The sequence below is a fragment of the Sycon ciliatum genome, chromosome 1 (genome assembly GCF_964019385.1).
Source record: "Sycon ciliatum chromosome 1, ocSycCili1.1, whole genome shotgun sequence".
NCBI classification, from domain to species: domain Eukaryota; kingdom Metazoa; phylum Porifera; class Calcarea; order Leucosolenida; family Sycettidae; genus Sycon; species Sycon ciliatum.
Window position 1 is genome coordinate 30310672 of NC_088643.1, and position 25105 is coordinate 30335776.

Here is a 25105-nt window from a genome sequence, read left to right on the forward strand (position 1 = left end):
GCTGTACTGTAGCCATCATCATGATCATAGCAGGGAAGGTTTCGGATGCTGCGTTCTTGGCATTGTGGTCGACAGCTAGCTAGCTAGCTAGCAGCGCACGTGAGGAAGCCTCAGGTCAGGAAGGTAAAATCCTGGCTACTCATACTAGTACTACTACTAGTAGTAGTAGTCTAGTATTATAATTCACTGACAATGACATAGTCATTAGTAGATGTCTACATAATGTCTTCATACACTGTCTGTGCTGACAAGTGACAGTCTGTAGACTTCTGTACACATGGCACAGATTTTGCACAACGACCAAGACGACTGTGAGCAGATTGCCAGTGGAATCGAATGCAGGTGAAGTAAAAAGCAAAGCATTTTTCGACTTCTTATCTTGGCTAATGATCGTCGCCTGTCACTGCACTTGTCAGTCAAATGGGCGAGCAGGTAGAGTGCTTTATGAAGTATGACTATGAGTACAATATCAATATCTACCACCGATGTCCGACAGGGGCGGCGGTTCGACAATTATTTTATGCTTGAAGAGTGTGTTTGCTTGGGTTTTACCTAGCGATGGTTTCATAATCGCATCACCAGTGTTGCTGCTGTTGGGAACCAGGAGAACGGAACGGCGCTATCGTGGGTGTAGTGACTCGTGGAAATGGAGCCGATTCCGAAGAAACCCAAATACGAGAGGAAAAATTCTTCTCCGATCGGGTAAGTAAATTTTGAATTAGAAATACGTATTCGCAGACAGTACAACTATGCATGGCTGATGAGCCAAACGTCGAATGAGATCATCACAGTCATAATAATGCTTTGTATGGAGTGGAAAAATGGCGCTAGTTTGTACGGAGTGGAAACCGGTGCTAGTTTCGCAAACTGTGCTTGGGCATGTTCCATTGCCGCATTGGTAGGATCGGGATCCAGATCTCAGATCCGTCGAATCCTTCAGAGTCAACCGAACACTTTATTTTGGACCTTGACTGTTGCCATGTTGACAAAGTAAAATTTTTTATTTATTCCCGTAGCTATGCAGAAGAAAAGTTTTCTCCCTTGTAGTGCTCTGCCGAATCGCAAAGGACGTTGCTCGTTATGTTGGTCCAACTCAATCTGGCTTCAGACAAGGCCGAAGTACAACAGATGTGGTATGGACACAGCGCTGGATTGCGGCCAAGGCGACTCGATACAACTGGGAATGCCACATGCTGGGGATTGACATGTCCCGTGCGTTCGACACGATCGATCGCACCAAACTGTTAGACGTCATGGCATTAGTGACTGGCCCCGATGAAGTGCGCATGATCCAGCACCTACTGTTCCACACACAAATATCAGTGAAAGTAGGAAAGGCAACTGCCAATCCGTTTCTCAGCACCATCGGCACCCCCCAGGGAGATGGCTTGAGCCCTGTTCTTTTTATTTGTTACCTGGAGGCAGCACTGCGCCAAGTGAGAGCAAACCTTCCCGAACGCCCTTTCGCCGACCGTCACATACCCGGAGAAACAGGTTACGCCGATGATGTGACATTGTACTCAACCAGTGAGGAGTGGCTGAAGCGAAGCCTCCCCATCATTAGCGCAGAACTCGGGGATTGGTCCCTTACAGTAAACGAGACCAAGACCGAATTCTTGCATCTGACATCAACTTCAGACTCCTGGCGGTCCAGCAGGCAGCTAGGGTCCCTCATTGGCGACAGTGAGGATTGGAGCGGAGGAAAGACCTCGCTTCGAGTGCATACGGCAGGATGTATAGCCTCTGGCTGAGGCGTGGGAAGGTCAGTGAGCAGAGGTGCATCCGCCTGTATAATGCCCTGGTTCTGCCCGTTCTTTTGTATAACTGCGGCGCATGGGGGCTCACGGCAGCACAAGCAGAATCGCTTAACGTTTTCCACCGGAAGCAGCTCCGAAGGCTCATTGGCATAGTCTACCCAGCCAGGATATCAAATACTGAGCTGTATGAGAGGTGCAACACGGAACCACTATCTGACATTGTGGACAGGAGAAGATGGCAGCTAACCGGCCATATTCTCCGTATGGACAGGGATGCGCCGCCATGGATCGCGCTGACGGGCTATTTTGCGGGAGATGCCAAGGCTGGGCATGGACGTCCAAGGACATCCATTGCGACGTGCATCACAAGCGACTTACAGAGGAGGAACATCGACTTGAAGCGCAGCAGTCAGCTGGGGAATGTGAGGGCCATCGCTCTGGACAAGCCTACATGGAGAAATCTGGCCGACAATCCATGATCTGGCGTCACAGGTCATCAGTGCGCCGTGTTAATAATTACCTTGATAATGGAATTTGATCATAGGAGATAGGACAGAAGCGGAACGTATAATTATACCCACATAATTATATTATTACGCGTGCTGTGGTATTATTATTATTATTATTATTATTATTAACTGGTTTTGAGGGAAAGAGACTATTATTATTATTATTATTATTATTATTATTATTATTATTATTATTATTATTTAAACACACGGCGAGGAGACAATAATTTGATAACCGCAATCAATAAAACTAGCTGAACCGACATTTGTGTACTTTATTCATGCAATGTAAAAAACGGTGGAGACGATGTGCAATAAAACGATGAAAATATGAAGAAATGGTGTAGGGAAAAAATATATGGATTCAAACAAGTTTTCGTACAACACTCATCAGGAATCGTCGTTGTACTAAAGGACACTGAAACAAAAATTGAACTATTATAGAAAATCTAAGTTACAGAAATAACACTAAGAGCAACAACAGTGAAATTTACAAGTGTGAATTTTAACAATCAAAGCGAGAAATGAACAAAGGAGAAAGGAAGGAAAGACAACGTGATAACACATAACAGCAGTACATTACACCTAGAACATTAACGGCCAAGCTTGGCCGCACTAAACACGACACGTTACTTGAACAATTTCAACCCAATTATACTATCTTTCTGTACACACAAATTAGGCTTGTACAGACGCTGATAGATAGCTTCCAACACTTTTAACTGTAGTCCATAACCATGACGACCACGGCACAATACAGTGAACGAAGAGTCGGAATACGAATTGCAACAATCAGGACTAGCTAGCAGATGATTGTACACTGAAGACTTGCTACCACGAAACCTACGCACAACACTAACACTCTCACCGGCATTCTCACCATCACTCCCATCACTGCTCTCCGACTCACTGCTCCTTCCGCCGTCCGCTCCATCCTCCGCTTCCTCTGTACTCTCTCTGTCTCGTCCATCCCGCCTGACCGGGTCCATTGAAGTCAACTCGGCCGTCACCCTGCTATCACATCCCTCCTTTCGCCCTTGTCCGCTGAGTGCGTAGCTTCTGTTGTAGTTGGCTGTTGATCGTCTTGGTCTTTCAATTGTGGGCTTGGATGGTGGATTAGTTGTGGTTGCTGTAGATTGCGTTGTTGGTGTTGGTGTGGGAGCTACTGATATGCAAGGTGGGTCTTTTTGAGTCGGCATTTGTAGTGTTAATGCAGCTGTCAGTGTTGCTCGCGGTCTCCCACTGGCAAGCTCCACCGCCGCAAGAACCGATGGTGGAGGATCGGGAGGAGGCAGTGGGACCGGGACCGCAAGCGGCACCACCTCAGCCAAAGCCGCCGGGGGCACTGACGAGGGAACCACCGACGGCCGGAGCAAAGGCGGCGACACAAGCCGACCCGATGAGCCACCACGCCCATTCTCCTCCCCCACCGCCACCAGCGACGGCGGAGCAAGCACAGTCCGTGAGCCAGGGTCCGCGGGTTGTGTAGGCAACGGCTGTGTGGTTATTGGTTGTTTTCTAGGTCGCCCTCGCTTCGGTCTTTGTTGTTGTGCGCAAGGTGGAAGTATGTGACGTGGTGTGTGTTGTTTGATGCGTGCGTTCAGGTGCTGAACAGTCCTACCAACATACCGACTAGCGCATTGTCGGCATTCAAAGTTGTAAATAAGATGACTTAGGTGATGGGCTGGTAGGACATCCTTCCGCACCGTAAACGCACGCATCGTCGTAAAGACGGGCACAAAGTGTACTGCGTAGTATGTTCGACGAACAACAGACTTGACTGCACTACAAACTTTAGTCGACTCCTGCCCTTTCCACGGCAAACATAAATAAACGGGACAACGAGCAGGACCAATCATAGGAGCCTTCGTAGTTTGTTCGACTTTCAACAACTTCTGCAACAAAAACTCAGGGTACCCGTTCTTGACAAAAACTGACCGGAGAAAATCAAGCTCTTCCTGCAGCTTACAGGACGAACAAATACGCTTCGCACGATCTACAAGGTTACGCACTAAGTTTACTTTATATTGAGACGAACAATAAGAGTCATATACAATGTACTGACCAGTAAACGTCGGCTTTCGATAAACGGTGGTCAGAACGTCACTACTCGTTTTTTCCACAAGCACATCTAGAAATGACAATTTGTTGGACTGTTCATGCTCACATGTAAAACGAAGGGCAGGGTGAATACTATTTAACACGTCAAGAAACTCGTTACTACGCTCCTCATTATCAAAATATGTGAAGGAGTCGTCCACGAAACGTACATAAAGGTCAGGCCACAATGAATCATCAATTTTCGACTCACAGTAACCGACAAACACGTTTGCCAATACCGGACCAAGGGGCGAACCCATCGCAACACCATCGACTTGTTTGTACATGACATTGTTGAACGAAAACTCAACACCAGTTGTGACCAGCAACAACAACCGTCTAAACGCACTTTCAGATATCCAAGGAGTGTCAACGTCATCATTACGGTACAAAACATCCATGCAGATGTCGACAGTTTCTTCAATCGGCACATTAGTAAATAAACTGACGACGTCAAACGAACACATGTGTGCGTTGGGTGGTACAGGCTTGTTGCGGAGCTTCTCGACGAAATCAAAACTGTCTTTTACAGTGCGCTTGCAGTAGTGGTCCTGCACTGGTTGTAAGTAAATACACAGCCACTTGGAAATAGAATATTGGGGTGAAGCCGTCATGGAAACGATGGGACGTACTGGACATGTGGGCTTGTGTATTTTTGGTAAGCCATATAGCCTAGGCCGGAGGGTGCCTGTCGGTTTAATGCGATCGAAATCATTTGAGAATATTTCACCGTCGTCTTTCAGTTTCTTTAGGTAAGCTATTAGTTCTTTTTCTACTTTCTCTGTTCGATCAAAACTTTCAACTGGGCCGAGGGTCTGGAACTTTGATGTGTCATTTAAGATGACAGACATCTTGTCGATGTAATCGGTTCTGAGCATCAGAACTGTAGCCCGCCCTTTGTCCGGGCGCGTGACGATGATTTCCGTGTTTTTGCGGAAGTCACGGAGGGCTTTCATGTGTTCCTGGCCTAAGGAAAATGATCGCTTATCTGGAAGTTTGTCCGCATGCTCCTCAGCCTCAGCTCGGATCTTTGCTGCGCATATTGATTGCTGGGCCTCTGATGTCGGCGTAAAACGTAATAACTTTCGATAAAACAATTCAAACTCGGTCATGATAACTTCCTTTTTATTTGATGATGGGGGAACGCCAAAATCAGTGCCACGGCAAAGGAGCTCCTTCTGCACGGTAGTCAATTCCAATGGTGTGAAGTTTATTATTGTTGTTTCAGGATCGATGTTAACTTGGCCGTAACGTTTCCTTCTGAGCCAGTTATATGTCTTGTCATGTTTGGTGATAAGTTTGACTCGTTGTTTCTGGTCGTTCTCAGAAAGGAGCACTGAGAAACGAAGGAAGTCATGAGATGACAAAAATGTACGTGCACGATCATACAAGGACCTAAACTGGGAACGAGACTTGCACACCGTGTCACCGGACCTGGCAATCTCATCCTTCATGAAAACTCGCTCAATGTTCAACGTGTGGTATGCCTTGGCTCGGTGAACACGCTTTTCTACACCGCTAGGACATACGCCATTGTCTAAACACCGTCTAAGAAAAACTACATTAAGGGCGACACTACGGTAATGAAAACGTGCTTTCAGCGTTAGATTCAGAACATCTATCTGAGGCTGGGTGTATCTCGATTTAAAATATTTAAACACACGGCGAGGAGACAATAATTTGATAACCGCAATCAATAAAACTAGCTGAACCGACATTTGTGTACTTTATTCATGCAATGTAAAAACGGTGGAGACGATGTGCAATAAAACGATGAAAATATGAAGAAATGGTGTAGGGAAAAAATATATGGATTCAAACAAGTTTTCGTACAACACTCATCAGGAATCGTCGTTGTACTAAAGGACACTGAAACAAAAATTGAACTATTATAGAAAATCTAAGTTACAGAAATAACACTAAGAGCAACAACAGTGAAATTTACAAGTGTGAATTTTAACAATCAAAGCGAGAAATGAACAAAGGAGAAAGGAAGGAAAGACAACGTGATAACACATAACAGCAGTACATTACACCTAGAACATTAACGGCCAAGCTTGGCCGCACTAAACACGACACGTTACTTGAACAATTTCAACCCAATTATACTATCTTTCTGTACACACAAATTAGGCTTGTACAGACGCTGATAGATAGCTTCCAACACTTTTAACTGTAGTCCATAACCATGACGACCACGGCACAATACAGTGAACGAAGAGTCGGAATACGAATTGCAACAATCAGGACTAGCTAGCAGATGATTGTACACTGAAGACTTGCTACCACGAAACCTACGCACAACACTAACACTCTCACCGGCATTCTCACCATCACTCCCATCACTGCTCTCCGACTCACTGCTCCTTCCGCCGTCCGCTCCATCCTCCGCTTCCTCTGTACTCTCTCTGTCTCGTCCATCCCGCCTGACCGGGTCCATTGAAGTCAACTCGGCCGTCACCCTGCTATCACATCCCTCCTTTCGCCCTTGTCCGCTGAGTGCGTAGCTTCTGTTGTAGTTGGCTGTTGATCGTCTTGGTCTTTCAATTGTGGGCTTGGATGGTGGATTAGTTGTGGTTGCTGTAGATTGCGTTGTTGGTGTTGGTGTGGGAGCTACTGATATGCAAGGTGGGTCTTTTTGAGTCGGCATTTGTAGTGTTAATGCAGCTGTCAGTGTTGCTCGCGGTCTCCCACTGGCAAGCTCCACCGCCGCAAGAACCGATGGTGGAGGATCGGGAGGAGGCAGTGGGACCGGGACCGCAAGCGGCACCACCTCAGCCAAAGCCGCCGGGGGCACTGACGAGGGAACCACCGACGGCCGGAGCAAAGGCGGCGACACAAGCCGACCCGATGAGCCACCACGCCCATTCTCCTCCCCCACCGCCACCAGCGACGGCGGAGCAAGCACAGTCCGTGAGCCAGGGTCCGCGGGTTGTGTAGGCAACGGCTGTGTGGTTATTGGTTGTTTTCTAGGTCGCCCTCGCTTCGGTCTTTGTTGTTGTGCGCAAGGTGGAAGTATGTGACGTGGTGTGTGTTGTTTGATGCGTGCGTTCAGGTGCTGAACAGTCCTACCAACATACCGACTAGCGCATTGTCGGCATTCAAAGTTGTAAATAAGATGACTTAGGTGATGGGCTGGTAGGACATCCTTCCGCACCGTAAACGCACGCATCGTCGTAAAGACGGGCACAAAGTGTACTGCGTAGTATGTTCGACGAACAACAGACTTGACTGCACTACAAACTTTAGTCGACTCCTGCCCTTTCCACGGCAAACATAAATAAACGGGACAACGAGCAGGACCAATCATAGGAGCCTTCGTAGTTTGTTCGACTTTCAACAACTTCTGCAACAAAAACTCAGGGTACCCGTTCTTGACAAAAACTGACCGGAGAAAATCAAGCTCTTCCTGCAGCTTACAGGACGAACAAATACGCTTCGCACGATCTACAAGGTTACGCACTAAGTTTACTTTATATTGAGACGAACAATAAGAGTCATATACAATGTACTGACCAGTAAACGTCGGCTTTCGATAAACGGTGGTCAGAACGTCACTACTCGTTTTTTCCACAAGCACATCTAGAAATGACAATTTGTTGGACTGTTCATGCTCACATGTAAAACGAAGGGCAGGGTGAATACTATTTAACACGTCAAGAAACTCGTTACTACGCTCCTCATTATCAAAATATGTGAAGGAGTCGTCCACGAAACGTACATAAAGGTCAGGCCACAATGAATCATCAATTTTCGACTCACAGTAACCGACAAACACGTTTGCCAATACCGGACCAAGGGGCGAACCCATCGCAACACCATCGACTTGTTTGTACATGACATTGTTGAACGAAAACTCAACACCAGTTGTGACCAGCAACAACAACCGTCTAAACGCACTTTCAGATATCCAAGGAGTGTCAACGTCATCATTACGGTACAAAACATCCATGCAGATGTCGACAGTTTCTTCAATCGGCACATTAGTAAATAAACTGACGACGTCAAACGAACACATGTGTGCGTTGGGTGGTACAGGCTTGTTGCGGAGCTTCTCGACGAAATCAAAACTGTCTTTTACAGTGCGCTTGCAGTAGTGGTCCTGCACTGGTTGTAAGTAAATACACAGCCACTTGGAAATAGAATATTGGGGTGAAGCCGTCATGGAAACGATGGGACGTACTGGACATGTGGGCTTGTGTATTTTTGGTAAGCCATATAGCCTAGGCCGGAGGGTGCCTGTCGGTTTAATGCGATCGAAATCATTTGAGAATATTTCACCGTCGTCTTTCAGTTTCTTTAGGTAAGCTATTAGTTCTTTTTCTACTTTCTCTGTTCGATCAAAACTTTTCCGTGACTTCCGTGACTTCCGTGACTTCCGCAAAAACACGGAAATCATCGTCACGCGCCCGGACAAAGGGCGGGCTACAGTTCTGATGCTCAGAACCGATTACATCGACAAGATGTCTGTCATCTTAAATGACACATCAAAGTTCCAGACCCTCGGCCCAGTTGAAAGTTTTGATCGAACAGAGAAAGTAGAAAAAGAACTAATAGCTTACCTAAAGAAACTGAAAGACGACGGTGAAATATTCTCAAATGATTTCGATCGCATTAAACCGACAGGCACCCTCCGGCCTAGGCTATATGGCTTACCAAAAATACACAAGCCCACATGTCCAGTACGTCCCATCGTTTCCATGACGGCTTCACCCCAATATTCTATTTCCAAGTGGCTGTGTATTTACTTACAACCAGTGCAGGACCACTACTGCAAGCGCACTGTAAAAGACAGTTTTGATTTCGTCGAGAAGCTCCGCAACAAGCCTGTACCACCCAACGCACACATGTGTTCGTTTGACGTCGTCAGTTTATTTACTAATGTGCCGATTGAAGAAACTGTCGACATCTGCATGGATGTTTTGTACCGTAATGATGACGTTGACACTCCTTGGATATCTGAAAGTGCGTTTAGACGGTTGTTGTTGCTGGTCACAACTGGTGTTGAGTTTTCGTTCAACAATGTCATGTACAAACAAGTCGATGGTGTTGCGATGGGTTCGCCCCTTGGTCCGGTATTGGCAAACGTGTTTGTCGGTTACTGTGAGTCGAAAATTGATGATTCATTGTGGCCTGACCTTTATGTACGTTTCGTGGACGACTCCTTCACATATTTTGATAATGAGGAGCGTAGTAACGAGTTTCTGGACGTGTTAAATAGTATTCACCCTGCCCTTCGTTTTACATGTGAGCATGAACAGTCCAACAAATTGTCATTTCTAGATGTGCTTGTGGAAAAAACGAGTAGTGACGTTCTGACCACCGTTTATCGAAAGCCGACGTTTACTGGTCAGTACATTGTATATGACTCTTATTGTTCGTCTCAATATAAAGTAAACTTAGTGCGTAACCTTGTAGATCGTGCGAAGCGTATTTGTTCGTCCTGTAAGCTGCAGGAAGAGCTTGATTTTCTCCGGTCAGTTTTTGTCAAGAACGGGTACCCTGAGTTTTTGTTGCAGAAGTTGTTGAAAGTCGAACAAACTACGAAGGCTCCTATGATTGGTCCTGCTCGTTGTCCCGTTTATTTATGTTTGCCGTGGAAAGGGCAGGAGTCGACTAAAGTTTGTAGTGCAGTCAAGTCTGTTGTTCGTCGAACATACTACGCAGTACACTTTGTGCCCGTCTTTACGACGATGCGTGCGTTTACGGTGCGGAAGGATGTCCTACCAGCCCATCACCTAAGTCATCTTATTTACAACTTTGAATGCCGACAATGCGCTAGTCGGTATGTTGGTAGGACTGTTCAGCACCTGAACGCACGCATCAAACAACACACACCACGTCACATACTTCCACCTTGCGCACAACAACAAAGACCGAAGCGAGGGCGACCTAGAAAACAACCAATAACCACACAGCCGTTGCCTACACAACCCGCGGACCCTGGCTCACGGACTGTGCTTGCTCCGCCGTCGCTGGTGGCGGTGGGGGAGGAGAATGGGCGTGGTGGCTCATCGGGTCGGCTTGTGTCGCCGCCTTTGCTCCGGCCGTCGGTGGTTCCCTCGTCAGTGCCCCCGGCGGCTTTGGCTGAGGTGGTGCCGCTTGCGGTCCCGGTCCCACTGCCTCCTCCCGATCCTCCACCATCGGTTCTTGCGGCGGTGGAGCTTGCCAGTGGGAGACCGCGAGCAACACTGACAGCTGCATTAACACTACAAATGCCGACTCAAAAAGACCCACCTTGCATATCAGTAGCTCCCACACCAACACCAACAACGCAATCTACAGCAACCACAACTAATCCACCATCCAAGCCCACAATTGAAAGACCAAGACGATCAACAGCCAACTACAACAGAAGCTACGCACTCAGCGGACAAGGGCGAAAGGAGGGATGTGATAGCAGGGTGACGGCCGAGTTGACTTCAATGGACCCGGTCAGGCGGGATGGACGAGACAGAGAGAGTACAGAGGAAGCGGAGGATGGAGCGGACGGCGGAAGGAGCAGTGAGTCGGAGAGCAGTGATGGGAGTGATGGTGAGAATGCCGGTGAGAGTGTTAGTGTTGTGCGTAGGTTTCGTGGTAGCAAGTCTTCAGTGTACAATCATCTGCTAGCTAGTCCTGATTGTTGCAATTCGTATTCCGACTCTTCGTTCACTGTATTGTGCCGTGGTCGTCATGGTTATGGACTACAGTTAAAAGTGTTGGAAGCTATCTATCAGCGTCTGTACAAGCCTAATTTGTGTGTACAGAAAGATAGTATAATTGGGTTGAAATTGTTCAAGTAACGTGTCGTGTTTAGTGCGGCCAAGCTTGGCCGTTAATGTTCTAGGTGTAATGTACTGCTGTTATGTGTTATCACGTTGTCTTTCCTTCCTTTCTCCTTTGTTCATTTCTCGCTTTGATTGTTAAAATTCACACTTGTAAATTTCACTGTTGTTGCTCTTAGTGTTATTTCTGTAACTTAGATTTTCTATAATAGTTCAATTTTTGTTTCAGTGTCCTTTAGTACAACGACGATTCCTGATGAGTGTTGTACGAAAACTTGTTTGAATCCATATATTTTTTCCCTACACCATTTCTTCATATTTTCATCGTTTTATTGCACATCGTCTCCACCGTTTTTACATTGCATGAATAAAGTACACAAATGTCGGTTCAGCTAGTTTTATTGATTGCGGTTATCAAATTATTGTCTCCTCGCCGTGTGTTTAAATATTTTAAATCGAGATACACCCAGCCTCAGATAGATGTTCTGAATCTAACGCTGAAAGCACGTTTTCATTACCGTAGTGTCGCCCTTAATGTAGTTTTTCTTAGACGGTGTTTAGACAATGGCGTATGTCCTAGCGGTGTAGAAAAGCGTGTTCACCGAGCCAAGGCATACCACACGTTGAACATTGAGCGAGTTTTCATGAAGGATGAGATTGCCAGGTCCGGTGACACGGTGTGCAAGTCTCGTTCCCAGTTTAGGTCCTTGTATGATCGTGCACGTACATTTTTGTCATCTCATGACTTCCTTCGTTTCTCAGTGCTCCTTTCTGAGAACGACCAGAAACAACGAGTCAAACTTATCACCAAACATGACAAGACATATAACTGGCTCAGAAGGAAACGTTACGGCCAAGTTAACATCGATCCTGAAACAACAATAATAAACTTCACACCATTGGAATTGACTACCGTGCAGAAGGAGCTCCTTTGCCGTGGCACTGATTTTGGCGTTCCCCCATCATCAAATAAAAAGGAAGTTATCATGACCGAGTTTGAATTGTTTTATCGAAAGTTATTACGTTTTACGCCGACATCAGAGGCCCAGCAATCAATATGCGCAGCAAAGATCCGAGCTGAGGCTGAGGAGCATGCGGACAAACTTCCAGATAAGCGATCATTTTCCTTAGGCCAGGAACACATGAAAGCCCTCCGTGACTTCCGCAAAAACACGGAAATCATCGTCACGCGCCCGGACAAAGGGCGGGCTACAGTTCTGATGCTCAGAACCGATTACATCGACAAGATGTCTGTCATCTTAAATGACACATCAAAGTTCCAGACCCTCGGCCCAGTTGAAAGTTTTGATCGAACAGGGAAAGTAGAAAAAGAACTAATAGCTTACCTAAAGAAACTGAAAGACGACGGTGAAATATTCTCAAATGATTTCGATCGCATTAAACCGACAGGCACCCTCCGGCCTAGGCTATATGGCTTACCAAAAATACACAAGCCCACATGTCCAGTACGTCCCATCGTTTCCATGACGGCTTCACCCCAATATTCTATTTCCAAGTGGCTGTGTATTTACTTACAACCAGTGCAGGACCACTACTGCAAGCGCACTGTAAAAGACAGTTTTGATTTCGTCGAGAAGCTCCGCAACAAGCCTGTACCACCCAACGCACACATGTGTTCGTTTGACGTCGTCAGTTTATTTACTAATGTGCCGATTGAAGAAACTGTCGACATCTGCATGGATGTTTTGTACCGTAATGATGACGTTGACACTCCTTGGATATCTGAAAGTGCGTTTAGACGGTTGTTGTTGCTGGTCACAACTGGTGTTGAGTTTTCGTTCAACAATGTCATGTACAAACAAGTCGATGGTGTTGCGATGGGTTCGCCCCTTGGTCCGGTATTGGCAAACGTGTTTGTCGGTTACTGTGAGTCGAAAATTGATGATTCATTGTGGCCTGACCTTTATGTACGTTTCGTGGACGACTCCTTCACATATTTTGATAATGAGGAGCGTAGTAACGAGTTTCTTGACGTGTTAAATAGTATTCACCCTGCCCTTCGTTTTACATGTGAGCATGAACAGTCCAACAAATTGTCATTTCTAGATGTGCTTGTGGAAAAAACGAGTAGTGACGTTCTGACCACCGTTTATCGAAAGCCGACGTTTACTGGTCAGTACATTGTATATGACTCTTATTGTTCGTCTCAATATAAAGTAAACTTAGTGCGTAACCTTGTAGATCGTGCGAAGCGTATTTGTTCGTCATGTAAGCTGCAGGAAGAGCTTGATTTTCTCCGGTCAGTTTTTGTCAAGAACGGGTACCCTGAGTTTTTGTTGCAGAAGTTGTTGAAAGTCGAACAAACTACGAAGGCTCCTATGATTGGTCCTGCTCGTTGTCCCGTTTATTTATGTTTGCCGTGGAAAGGGCAGGAGTCGACTAAAGTTTGTAGTGCAGTCAAGTCTGTTGTTCGTCGAACATACTACGCAGTACACTTTGTGCCCGTCTTTACGACGATGCGTGCGTTTACGGTGCGGAAGGATGTCCTACCAGCCCATCACCTAAGTCATCTTATTTACAACTTTGAATGCCGACAATGCGCTAGTCGGTATGTTGGTAGGACTGTTCAGCACCTGAACGCACGCATCAAACAACACACACCACGTCACATACTTCCACCTTGCGCACAACAACAAAGACCGAAGCGAGGGCGACCTAGAAAACAACCAATAACCACACAGCCGTTGCCTACACAACCCGCGGACCCTGGCTCACGGACTGTGCTTGCTCCGCCGTCGCTGGTGGCGGTGGGGGAGGAGAATGGGCGTGGTGGCTCATCGGGTCGGCTTGTGTCGCCGCCTTTGCTCCGGCCGTCGGTGGTTCCCTCGTCAGTGCCCCCGGCGGCTTTGGCTGAGGTGGTGCCGCTTGCGGTCCCGGTCCCACTGCCTCCTCCCGATCCTCCACCATCGGTTCTTGCGGCGGTGGAGCTTGCCAGTGGGAGACCGCGAGCAACACTGACAGCTGCATTAACACTACAAATGCCGACTCAAAAAGACCCACCTTGCATATCAGTAGCTCCCACACCAACACCAACAACGCAATCTACAGCAACCACAACTAATCCACCATCCAAGCCCACAATTGAAAGACCAAGACGATCAACAGCCAACTACAACAGAAGCTACGCACTCAGCGGACAAGGGCGAAAGGAGGGATGTGATAGCAGGGTGACGGCCGAGTTGACTTCAATGGACCCGGTCAGGCGGGATGGACGAGACAGAGAGAGTACAGAGGAAGCGGAGGATGGAGCGGACGGCGGAAGGAGCAGTGAGTCGGAGAGCAGTGATGGGAGTGATGGTGAGAATGCCGGTGAGAGTGTTAGTGTTGTGCGTAGGTTTCGTGGTAGCAAGTCTTCAGTGTACAATCATCTGCTAGCTAGTCCTGATTGTTGCAATTCGTATTCCGACTCTTCGTTCACTGTATTGTGCCGTGGTCGTCATGGTTATGGACTACAGTTAAAAGTGTTGGAAGCTATCTATCAGCGTCTGTACAAGCCTAATTTGTGTGTACAGAAAGATAGTATAATTGGGTTGAAATTGTTCAAGTAACGTGTCGTGTTTAGTGCGGCCAAGCTTGGCCGTTAATGTTCTAGGTGTAATGTACTGCTGTTATGTGTTATCACGTTGTCTTTCCTTCCTTTCTCCTTTGTTCATTTCTCGCTTTGATTGTTAAAATTCACACTTGTAAATTTCACTGTTGTTGCTCTTAGTGTTATTTCTGTAACTTAGATTTTCTATAATAGTTCAATTTTTGTTTCAGTGTCCTTTAGTACAACGACGATTCCTGATGAGTGTTGTACGAAAACTTGTTTGAATCCATATATTTTTTCCCTACACCATTTCTTCATATTTTCATCGTTTTATTGCACATCGTCTCCACCGTTTTTACATTGCATGAATAAAGTACACAAATGTCGGTTCAGCTAGTTTTATTGATTGCGGTTATCAAATTATTATTATTATTATTATTATTATTATTATTATGCAGAAGACGTAACGTAACGTAACGTAACGTCTGGCGCTAGCCAGGGTCCACACAGCTTTAATTTGGTGTTTGTTTGTTTGTGTGTTTGTGTCACGCCTGGCGCTATCCCGTATCTGTCCCGCACCGTACCGTACCATCAAACACAGCTGGCCACATACAGCTGGCCGCACTATTCAAATAGGGCTTTCAAACGCAAGATCATAACGTGAAGCAACTTGGAAGAATGAGTATGAATGCGAAGTGTATGGGGAATGCGTGTAGGGCGATAGTGCGGGTTCGAATCCCAGGTAATGCCTGAAAAAAAATAGGAAAATTGAAAAATTTATATTATCCCTATTCTTTTTTGCCGTCATCAAGGCGGTAGATGGTGTCGTATTACCCTCAACCGTACCTGTCCCGTACCGTACCGTACAATCAAAGACGGCTGGCCACAATGCATATTCAAATAGGGCTTTCCAATACAAGATCATAACGTGAAGCAACTTGGAAGAATTAGTATGTATGCGAAGTGTATCGGGGGATGCATGCAGGGCGATAGTGCGGGTTCGAATCCCAGGTTATGTCTAAAAACAAAAAGTAGAAATTTATAAGAATTTATAACATCCCCATGCTTTTTTTGTCTAGGTCATCAAGGCAAAAAAAGCATAGCGTAGGGCGGCCCTGAGCTTCCAAGCTCTCTCGTTTTTATTTATTTATTTATTTCTTCACCTCGTGGCATGTCAAGACAGCGAATTGAATTGAGGAGAGGGTGAGACCAACCACGGAAGAAGAGAAAAAAGAAAATGAAGAGCACGTACACAAAGTGGGAAGGGATTAGCAACTTACAAAGCAATGGGATGCCCAGCGAGCTATGCAGCGGAAGTGGTGACTGTGATTTTGTTTACTGGGAGATATTGAAGTGCTGTCTGACGAGGGTACGGAATTTGGGCATATCTGGAGCTTGTCTAACACTGGGAGGCAGTTGGAGCCACGTGGAGTAGGAGGAAAAGAAAGGTGAATTTACAAATAGGGTAGACCTAGCTAGGGGGAGACGAACGCAGCTTCGGGTGGTGCCACCAGACTTACACCAATTAAGTGACTGTAAATGAGCAGGGTGCTGGTCAAGAAAAATTGAATGTGCCAGGGTGCACTTGGAAGCATCAAGGTAGTGTTGCAGAGTGGTAGTGGATGCAGCAGCATACAAGTCTAGATTTGAGATATAAAGATCAGTACGAAATATGATGCGCAGTATACGGCGATGGAGAATTTCTAATTTACCTATGTGGGTTTTGTTAATGGTGGACCAGGCAGGGAAGGCGTACGTGAAGAGGGGAAGAATGTATGATTTATAAAAATTAATCCGGCAATTTTGGGGCAAATGGGACAAGTGACTTGACATTATGCCGACAGATCGGCATACTTTGGACGACACATGATCAGCATGGTGAGACCAGGAGAGGGCGGAATCTATGACAATGCCAAGGTGTTTATGGTGGGGCGCTACAGAGATAGGGTGACCGGGATCATCGGGAAAGTGGAAGATGGGCACTGGATCTGTGGGAGGGGGAAAAAGGAGGAGCTCGGTTTTGGTCACATTTGGCTTAAGGTACCAAGTGCTCATCCAGTGAACAATGTCGTTTATACAGGTCTGAACTTTGGGGTACAGGGTGGCGTGAGATGGGGAGGAAGCAAGGACAGTGGTATCATCTGCAAACAAAGAAATATTGGGAATTGCATAGGTCATTAACGTATGTGAGGAAGCGCGGGGGACCTAAAATGGAGCCCTGGGGCACTCCGGATGTCACAGACTCGGGATCAGATAAGGTTCCATTCACTGTGACGCACTGATTTCGGTCCAAGAGGTAACTAGTTATCCAGGCGAGTAGGGAGCCGGAGACACCCTGGGCACGAAGTTTGGCGATCAGGCCCTTGTGCCACACGGTGTCGAAGGCCTTGGAGAGGTCGAAGAAACAGATGCAGGAGACCTGCCGCTGGTCTTTTAGGGAGCAGAGGTCTTGAATTATGCGGGACAATTGCAGGAATGTGTTGTCCTTACGACGGAAGCCAGATCGTGCGGGGTGAAGAAGAGGGGAGATATGGTCATACAAGCGGTCGTACACTATACTCTCTAGCAGTTTGGAGACACAGGACAGGAGGGAGATTAATGGCGCTCACAGGTCACCCAGAAGGGTGAAAGTCGTACTTCAAGTACTCATCGCGCGTGTCGTACGAAAAGTCAACAACATGTGTCTCGATGCACGTGTGTGCGTACCACAATGTGTACAAAATAGATGTTTACCCGCCATAAATGCACAAAGGTCACATTTGGATCCGTTGGAACCGGTCAACCCTGCTCCCCGAGGTGGGTTGGCCGGATCCAAATCCAAAGGATCCGGATTTGATCAATCGAAAGGGTGCGAATCCAGTGGATCCGGTTGATCTGGACCCCGATCTTACCAATCGAACATGCCCCTAGTTTCTATTGATATTCGAATATGGAATGGATTGACGAAACCTTGCAAACTGTGCTGATTTGAGATTTTAGTGAAAAATCAATGCCAGGGCCACTGATTTGTCACTTCATGCGAGGCGCTCTGAAATCATGACGTACTGGCGCTCTGAAATGGTGACGTAATTGCCTAATTGCATACTGTAAGAGTTGACCCCGTCTTTTATTTCCCTAGCACAGTGGAGAAAAGGATTAGTATATAGAGATTCAACTCGTAGAGTGACGTCAATTAAGCCATGCACAGTTCACTTACCGTCTAGCATAGCAATATGAACTGGTCTGCAAGAACCCAGTGTACTTGTGATGCGTGCAGGAAACACACAGCCTTAGCCTTAGGCCCTCTTTAGACTAAGTACAAAACAGCCTATAAGTCACATTTACAGAGAAGTTTCCAAGACAACTACACGAATCTGGCGGGAAGCCTAAAAAGCTGCCCAATCCTTTCAGGCAGGGTGTGAACCCTTGTACAAGGCAACTTTCCTGCATTTAACTTTTATCCAATGCTGTAGATGGCAAGCTGTTAGGGCCATAAAGGCCTCATCAGTACAGCTACGAGCTAAATAGGCCGAGCTACCAGCCATTTTTTGTATGGGAACTGGAAGAACTTCAATTTCATTGCAAACAGGCAGGGAAGTAGTGAACTGCCAAAGAAGCGAAAACATTGCCAGCCCAATATTCAGTGCGCTGTTGCAGTGCGCTGTTGCAGTGCGCTGTTGAAGTGCGCTGTTGCAGTGCGCTGTTGCAGTGAGCTGTTGCAGTGCGCTGTTGCAGTGCGCTGTTGCAGTGCGCTGTTGCAGTGCGCTGTTGCAGTGCGCTGTTGCAGTGCGCTGTTGCAGTGCGCTGTTGCAGTGCGCTGTTGCAGTGCGCTGTTGCAGTGCGCTGTTGCAGTGCGCTGTTGCAGTGCGCTGTTGCAGTGCGCTGTTGCAGTGCGCTGTTGCAGTGCGCTGTTGCAGTGCGCTGTTGCAGTGCGCTGTTGCAGTGCGCTGTTGCAGTGAGATGTTTTCATTGTGTCACTATTGCAGTGAGACAGGACCATTTTGTATCCACCGTAGTACATAATCGTAGTACATAATCGTAGTACATAATCGTAGTACACATAATCTAGGCTGGCATCACTTAGCGGCTATCAGTGTAGTCTCGAACTTATTTTCCGCACGTAAGCATTTATGTGACCTGGAAGCGTGTGATTACGCGACTTCGCGTAATCACAGTTACACTCTGTATAAAAGAGGGCTTTCCACAAGTTCCAGCCATACAGTATTCTACAGCTTTCACTGATGAGATCTGTATGATTGCAACAGCTGTATGGAAGAATTATTTATACTGGCAGTCATGGTCTGCACCGTCTTAGAGTCGTGCCAAAGTTGCTGGTGTGGTGAACGCGGTCAGCCGGAGAGTGCCGCCGTATGTCGCGGGCAGTTTGGACTCCATTTATAGAAAACCTCTTGTCAGCATCACTCCTGATTTACCAGCCAGCACTATGCAGCGCCATGAGATGTAGCTGTTGCTCATCTCGGTGATGCTTACGTTTGGTATTGCTACTTATAACCAACCTGCATGACACTTGCAAGTTGAGTGGCTAGTCCTTACTGGTTAGCGCTATCCCGCTATGCTTGAGCTGCTGCACATCAGGCCATTGAATGCGCCCACTCCTTACAACTACGTGTCGTGTTGACTTTGTGTAAATGTAGGTTAGTGTCAATAGGTTGGGCTGGGCTAGGGACAAGCATGCACCAGCACAACCAGTGCAGCAGTAGGGTAGGGAAACGGTAACTATCGGTGTCTGAATGATGGCAGAAGGGGCACTCGAAATGTTGATTGTTATGTGACAGATAGACAGATAGACAGATAGACGAAAGTTGAAAAGTATAACGTTATTTGTCATGTGGGCTGTTTAAAACATTAGCTCGGATTGCTTGTTGATACGCTCCATGCATATAAAGCTTTCCTTTTTTGGCACTATTGTGCAATCATGTACCCTATTCTTTTCTCTTGTGTGGCTTGGTTCCACTAGGTTGGTGATAGCGGATGATGTGACTGGTGCATGTGATGCTGCACTGGCCATAAGCAAGTCGGGTCTGAATGTCAGCATTGTACCGGACTACACTAGCTTAGTGCTAACTCAGTCTGTACCGGCACCGGCAGGCTCTGATGAGGACACACCATTGCAACAAGCTCAAGTCATTGTTGTGAGCAGCAACTCGAGAGAGGTCGACAGTCCCGACCTTGACGATTTCTATACCACTGTTCGTCGGTTCATCGAGAACAACAAGGAGATCCATGTATATCTCAAAGTGGACTCATCTGTGCGAGGCAATATTCCCAAGGTAGATGTTTCTAGTGTTAAGTGAATGAGCTACATGTGTTTGTGTGTGTGTGTGTGTGTGTGTGTGTGTTTGTGTGTGTGTGTGTTTGTGTGTGTGTGTGTGTGTGTGTGTTTGTGTGTGTGTGTGTATGTGTGTGTGTGTGTGTGTGTGTGTGTGTGTGTGTGTGTATGTGTGTGTGTGTGTGTTTGTGTGTGTGTGGTGGTGGTAGACTCTGGTCCATCTACCTGTAACAATGCTCCAGGTATCAAAGCTGCATGGTCCAAAGCTGCATGGTCCAAAGCTGCATGGTCCAAAGCTGCATGGTCCAAAGCTGCATGGTCCAAAGCTGCATGGTCCAAAGCTGCATGGTCCAAAGCTGCATGGTCCAAAGCTGCATGGTCCAAAGCTGCATGGTCCAAAGCTGCATGGTCCAAAGCTGCATGGTCCAAAGCTGCATGGTCCAAAGCTGCATGGTCCAAAGCTGCATGGTCCAAAGCTGCATGGTCCAAAGCTGCATGGTCCAAAGCTGCATGGTCCAAAGCTGCATGGTCCAAAGCTGCATGGTCCAAAGCTGCATGGTCCAAAGCTGCATGGTCCAAAGCTGCATGGTCCAAAGCTGCATGGTCCAAAGCTGCATGGTCCAAAGCTGCATGGTCCAAAGCTGCATGGTCCAAAGCTGCATGGTCCAAAGCTGCATGGTCCAACGCTGCATGGTCCAAAGCTGCATGGTCCAAAGCTGCATGGTCCAAAGCTGCATGGTCCAAAGCTGCATGGTCCAAAGCTGCATGGTCCAAAGCTGCATGGTCCAACGCTGCATGGTCCAACGCTACCTGTTTCAAAGCTACCCGTGTATCAAGACTACATGGTCCAGTGCAATACGCTGGCAGTTGTGCGACACCTTATCACAACAGACCAGGGTCAAAAGGTCAAATTGCGTGTTTTAGACATTCATGGACAATGACGGTTATGTTTAGCTCTGCTTGTGCACATCTATATACAATGTTTGCATCTATATACAATGTTTGCATGGTTGTGGGAATAACATATTGATCATAGTGTGCATGTGCGTGCATACGTGTGTGTGTGTGTGTGTGTGTGTGTGTGTGTGTGTGTCTGTGTGTGTGTCTGTGTCTGTGTGTGTGTGTCTGTGTGTCTGTGCGTGCTTACAGGATATCACGGTGGCTATGAAGAATCTTGGACGAAAGCACTGTGTTCTAGCACCAGCCCTGCCAGAGGTAAGCCCAGCTTTAAATGGGAAGTTAAGCCTAAAATCAAAGTTTCACCAGTTGTAGTCTTCGGGCTGCTGAGTCGAATGGTCTTGGTCCGAGGAAGCTGAGACGCTCCCTTCCTCCTTTATTCCCAATCGAACTGGCGCACTTCCACCGAAACTGGGTGACTGCGCCCTACTAGATGGGGATTTGTATGCAAAGTGTCACTACAGCTTCCTCGGACCAAGACCATTCGACTCAGCACCCCGAAGACTACAACTGGTGAAATTTGATTCTAGGCTTAACTTCCCCTTTAAGATTGCCGTACGCTATACTCCTCCGGTATGCCTGTTCTTACAGTGGGGTGGGTGAGTTAAATGTTCCCACACTGGAACAGGCCTGAGGGGACATTGATACCATGCAAATGTGCATACTGTGCCAACACACAGCTTGTCAGGTATGCAGCGTGCTGTGGCATCGTAAATGGTGGTGTCGTACATGTATGCACACCTTGGTACCATGGAGTAGATTCCCAGCCACACAGTTCATAACAGAAGGCTGTGTGTGGGAGAGCAAGAAGGCACAGCATAGGAGACCATCACCAGCGTCAAGGGTGATACAAAGGGGAATGCGACTCACATGCTGTGATGACATGGGCGGAATATGACCACATCACGCGGCTGTGCTCTGAAGTAGAGATGTAACAAGACTAGGACTAGTGTCACTGCGGGTGTGGTGTTAAAACTTAAAGGGGAAGTTAAGGCAAAAATTAAAATGTCACCAGTTGTAGTCTTCGGGGTGCTGAGTCGAATGGTCGTGGTCCGAGGAAGCTGAGACGCTTCCTTCCTACTTGAATCCCAATCGAACTCGCGCACTTCCACCGAAACTGGGTGACTGCGCCCTACGAGATGGGGATTTGTATGCAAAATGTCACTAAAAGCGCCATTTCGTTCTTATAAAAGCTCGGATGACCGCGATTGGCCCATATGTTGTACTCTTTTGGACGCTGAGTCGACTGGTTTTGGTCCGAAAAGGCTGCGATGCAGCGTTCCTCCTTTATTCCCAATCGAACATGGTTGAACAAGCGGTCACGTGCTCCTGCGTACGCCAGTCACCTGGTCACCGTGCCTGCAGGGTACAACTTACTAGCCTGTTTGACCTTTTTTGGGTGCAGTCCTGTCACTCGAGTTGAACCTTGGTGCGAAAGTTGTCGCCTGCTGGCGTGGTGACCAGGTGATTTGGGCACCCAGGAGCACGTGATCGCTTCTTCAACCATGTTCGATTGGGAATAAAGGAGGAACGCTGCATCGCAGCCTTTTCGGACCAAAACCAGTCGACTCAGCGTCCAAAAGACTACAACATATGGGCCAATCGCGGTCATCCGTGCTTTTATAAGAACGAAATGGCGCTTTTAGTGACATTTTGCATACAAATCCCCATCTAGTAGGGCGCAGTCACCCAGTTTCGGTGGAAGTGCGCGAGTTCGATTGGGATTCAAGTAGGAAGGGAGCGTCTCAGCTTTCTCGGACCAAGACCATTCGACTCAGCACCCCGAAGACTACAACTGGTGAAATTTTAATTTTTGCCTTAGGGCGCGCTCACACTGCGACCAAAACCAGCGTCCATGCGGCCATGCGGCCAAGTTGCATGGCAACGGCATGAACTTGACCAAAACGTCGCGGCCACGTTTCAAATCGTGACCGCGACCTCCGGAGGGGGGTGCCACGACTTGGCGGCAACATGATCGTAGACGTGAAGCATATTTGTGTACAACCTGGCCTGAAGTATGCTCAATTTCTCAAATTCCGGTGTGTTGATTCATGGAACTCGGCGGTTGTCGATGTCATCGATCCTCGACATTTGTACATTTTTAAAATTTTGTAGTTGTGGTCCTGCACGCACGCACCGCCATATATGCATTCTTTGCCCTTTTTGGACGATGTCTTTGTTTTTGTAGTTGCTTCGTTGTGATCGGGTCAGTGACCAATTTCTACAGTGTAGTGTACTCGTTCAATACGATTGCAGCTTGGTCTGGCTTTTCGGTTTGGGAAATCATCTTTCCAGTCTACTTTTCTGCGATGATGGAATGCCATACCTCAAGACATTTCAGTTACATATCATCGGAAAATACAGTTCTCTTCTCGGCAACAGACAAAAGAAACCACTACCGGAATTTCCACTGCACTGGCACTTGCTCTGACCACGAGGTCAGGAAAGCGAAAGCCCTTGGCTGTCAGCGGCAGTTCCTCAAGAGTCCAAACCTACCTGATTGCATGAATTATTTTCGTCGACTTCAAGAATACGAACCACACGAGGCACTTCCTCCAACATGCAACATGCGAAAAATTACATCCAAAACGGGCCACAACTTTACTAGGAAATGCACGAACTCTTTTGGATACGAACTGCAATTCGTAAAGTTTGTGTGACAACTTCACGTCTACGCGTGTACGAGGCCTAGTGTGAGCACGACTGCCACGTTTCTGCGTTTTGCTGACGCATGGACGCGAGCTCATGGTCGCAGTGTGAGCGCGCCCTTAACTTCCCCTTTTTAACTACTGTATGAGCTCCTCAATGCTCTTACTTGTGTCTTGTCTTCTTGTTGTTGTTTTGTGCCTCTCTCCTTCCTCAGGCTGGCAGGACGACTGTGGGTGGTATTCACTTGTTGCATGGGGTACGGTGTATAGTAGCGCTCCATCTTTGATTGAACATTGTGTTGTTAGTAGGGTCTGGTCTTGGCTCGACATAGCGTGTTACATCTCACGGTGACCGGTGATGGATGAATTTTGTGATTTTACGCCTGAAACCACCAGTTACCTGTATTTCTTACACTGAGCAATTTCCTCATCATGAGCCCAAAGGCATAGCATGAAGCATATTGCAGATACTGCCCTCATGCAAGGGCAAGAGAAAGCAGACTGAGCACAGAATCTTAGTGCAGCCTTGACTGGCTGTTACTATTAGATCTCTGCCTCGGGCCGTACGCTGGTCACTGAAGTCATAGGCATTATGTCATGGGATGATTAAAAAATTTAAAATGATAGCTTGCATAGACCTCGGTCCTACCGGTAGGACCATCATACACAGACATGCTGCATGGCCTCTGTTCTAACATTGACCAAAAACTTGACCCTAAACTGTTGCTAAGGGGCCAATGGAGGAGTCCACGAATTTTGGACGCGATCGTACAAGGCACTGATATTGTGAAATTCCATGGCAATAGCCCATGATAACCATGGAAATGGATTATGGGATTTGCACTCCTCAGCCATGGCAGGCTGAGAAAGACATCAGGTCCTCAGCACGATCGATGTGCCATGGTCAAAATTCACGTTGGACAGAGTTTCTAGCGTTCCGACAGAAGCATGTGCGGCCATTTTGACAATTGATAAAATCGCACATATGCCCGCAATGCATTTTGCGCCATTACTTAGCCTTCCAAAGACCTCATCTCAACAATTGTTTCAAGAAAATTGGGTGAAATAGAACTTGTGATGTCGAACGTGTCACCAACTAGAACAAGAAGAATTCACAACAACATTCACACAAAGACTCATGATAACAATTATCCAACTATAGCACTGAATAAAACTGTGTGTGCATTCATATCACAAACATAGCAACGATGGGACGTATGCATCAAATTCCCGCCGTTAGGTTTTGCGGGGTAAGTCCCCTACAACCGTACACACCTTGATACCAACTCTGCATAAAAGGTCATGAACTTTGTGAGGTCATACACATAAATGTACTGCAACGGGTTGTACCTGCCAAGTATGGGTAACTTGCCCTGCAAAAAAAGGTGACGGCCATCTTAGATGCATACCTCCCATTGAAGGATTCCAGAACGTTTTCTTGGCACAATTATCAATGGAATTCGTGACTAAAGAGAATGATAAAACTACAATAGGATCTATATACACTTGGCGTGAAAAACGAGGATACAAGAATAGTAAAAAAAATAG

General features: G+C 46.9%; 1 protein-coding gene across 1 annotated transcript in view; it reads left to right on the forward strand.

Moving 5' to 3' along the window:
• Positions 1 to 411: 411 nt before the first annotated feature.
• The window catches only part of LOC135822356 (uncharacterized), a 53998-nt gene continuing 29304 nt past the window's right edge, over positions 412 to 25105 (forward strand). Inside the window, exons 1-4 of the mRNA XM_065335102.1 lie at positions 412 to 702; positions 19641 to 19953; positions 21102 to 21167; positions 23773 to 23814. Of these exons, the coding sequence (XP_065191174.1) occupies positions 647 to 702; positions 19641 to 19953; positions 21102 to 21167; positions 23773 to 23814 (477 nt within the window). The 5' untranslated portion in view covers positions 412 to 646. The remainder of the gene's footprint in view (positions 703 to 19640; positions 19954 to 21101; positions 21168 to 23772; positions 23815 to 25105) is intronic.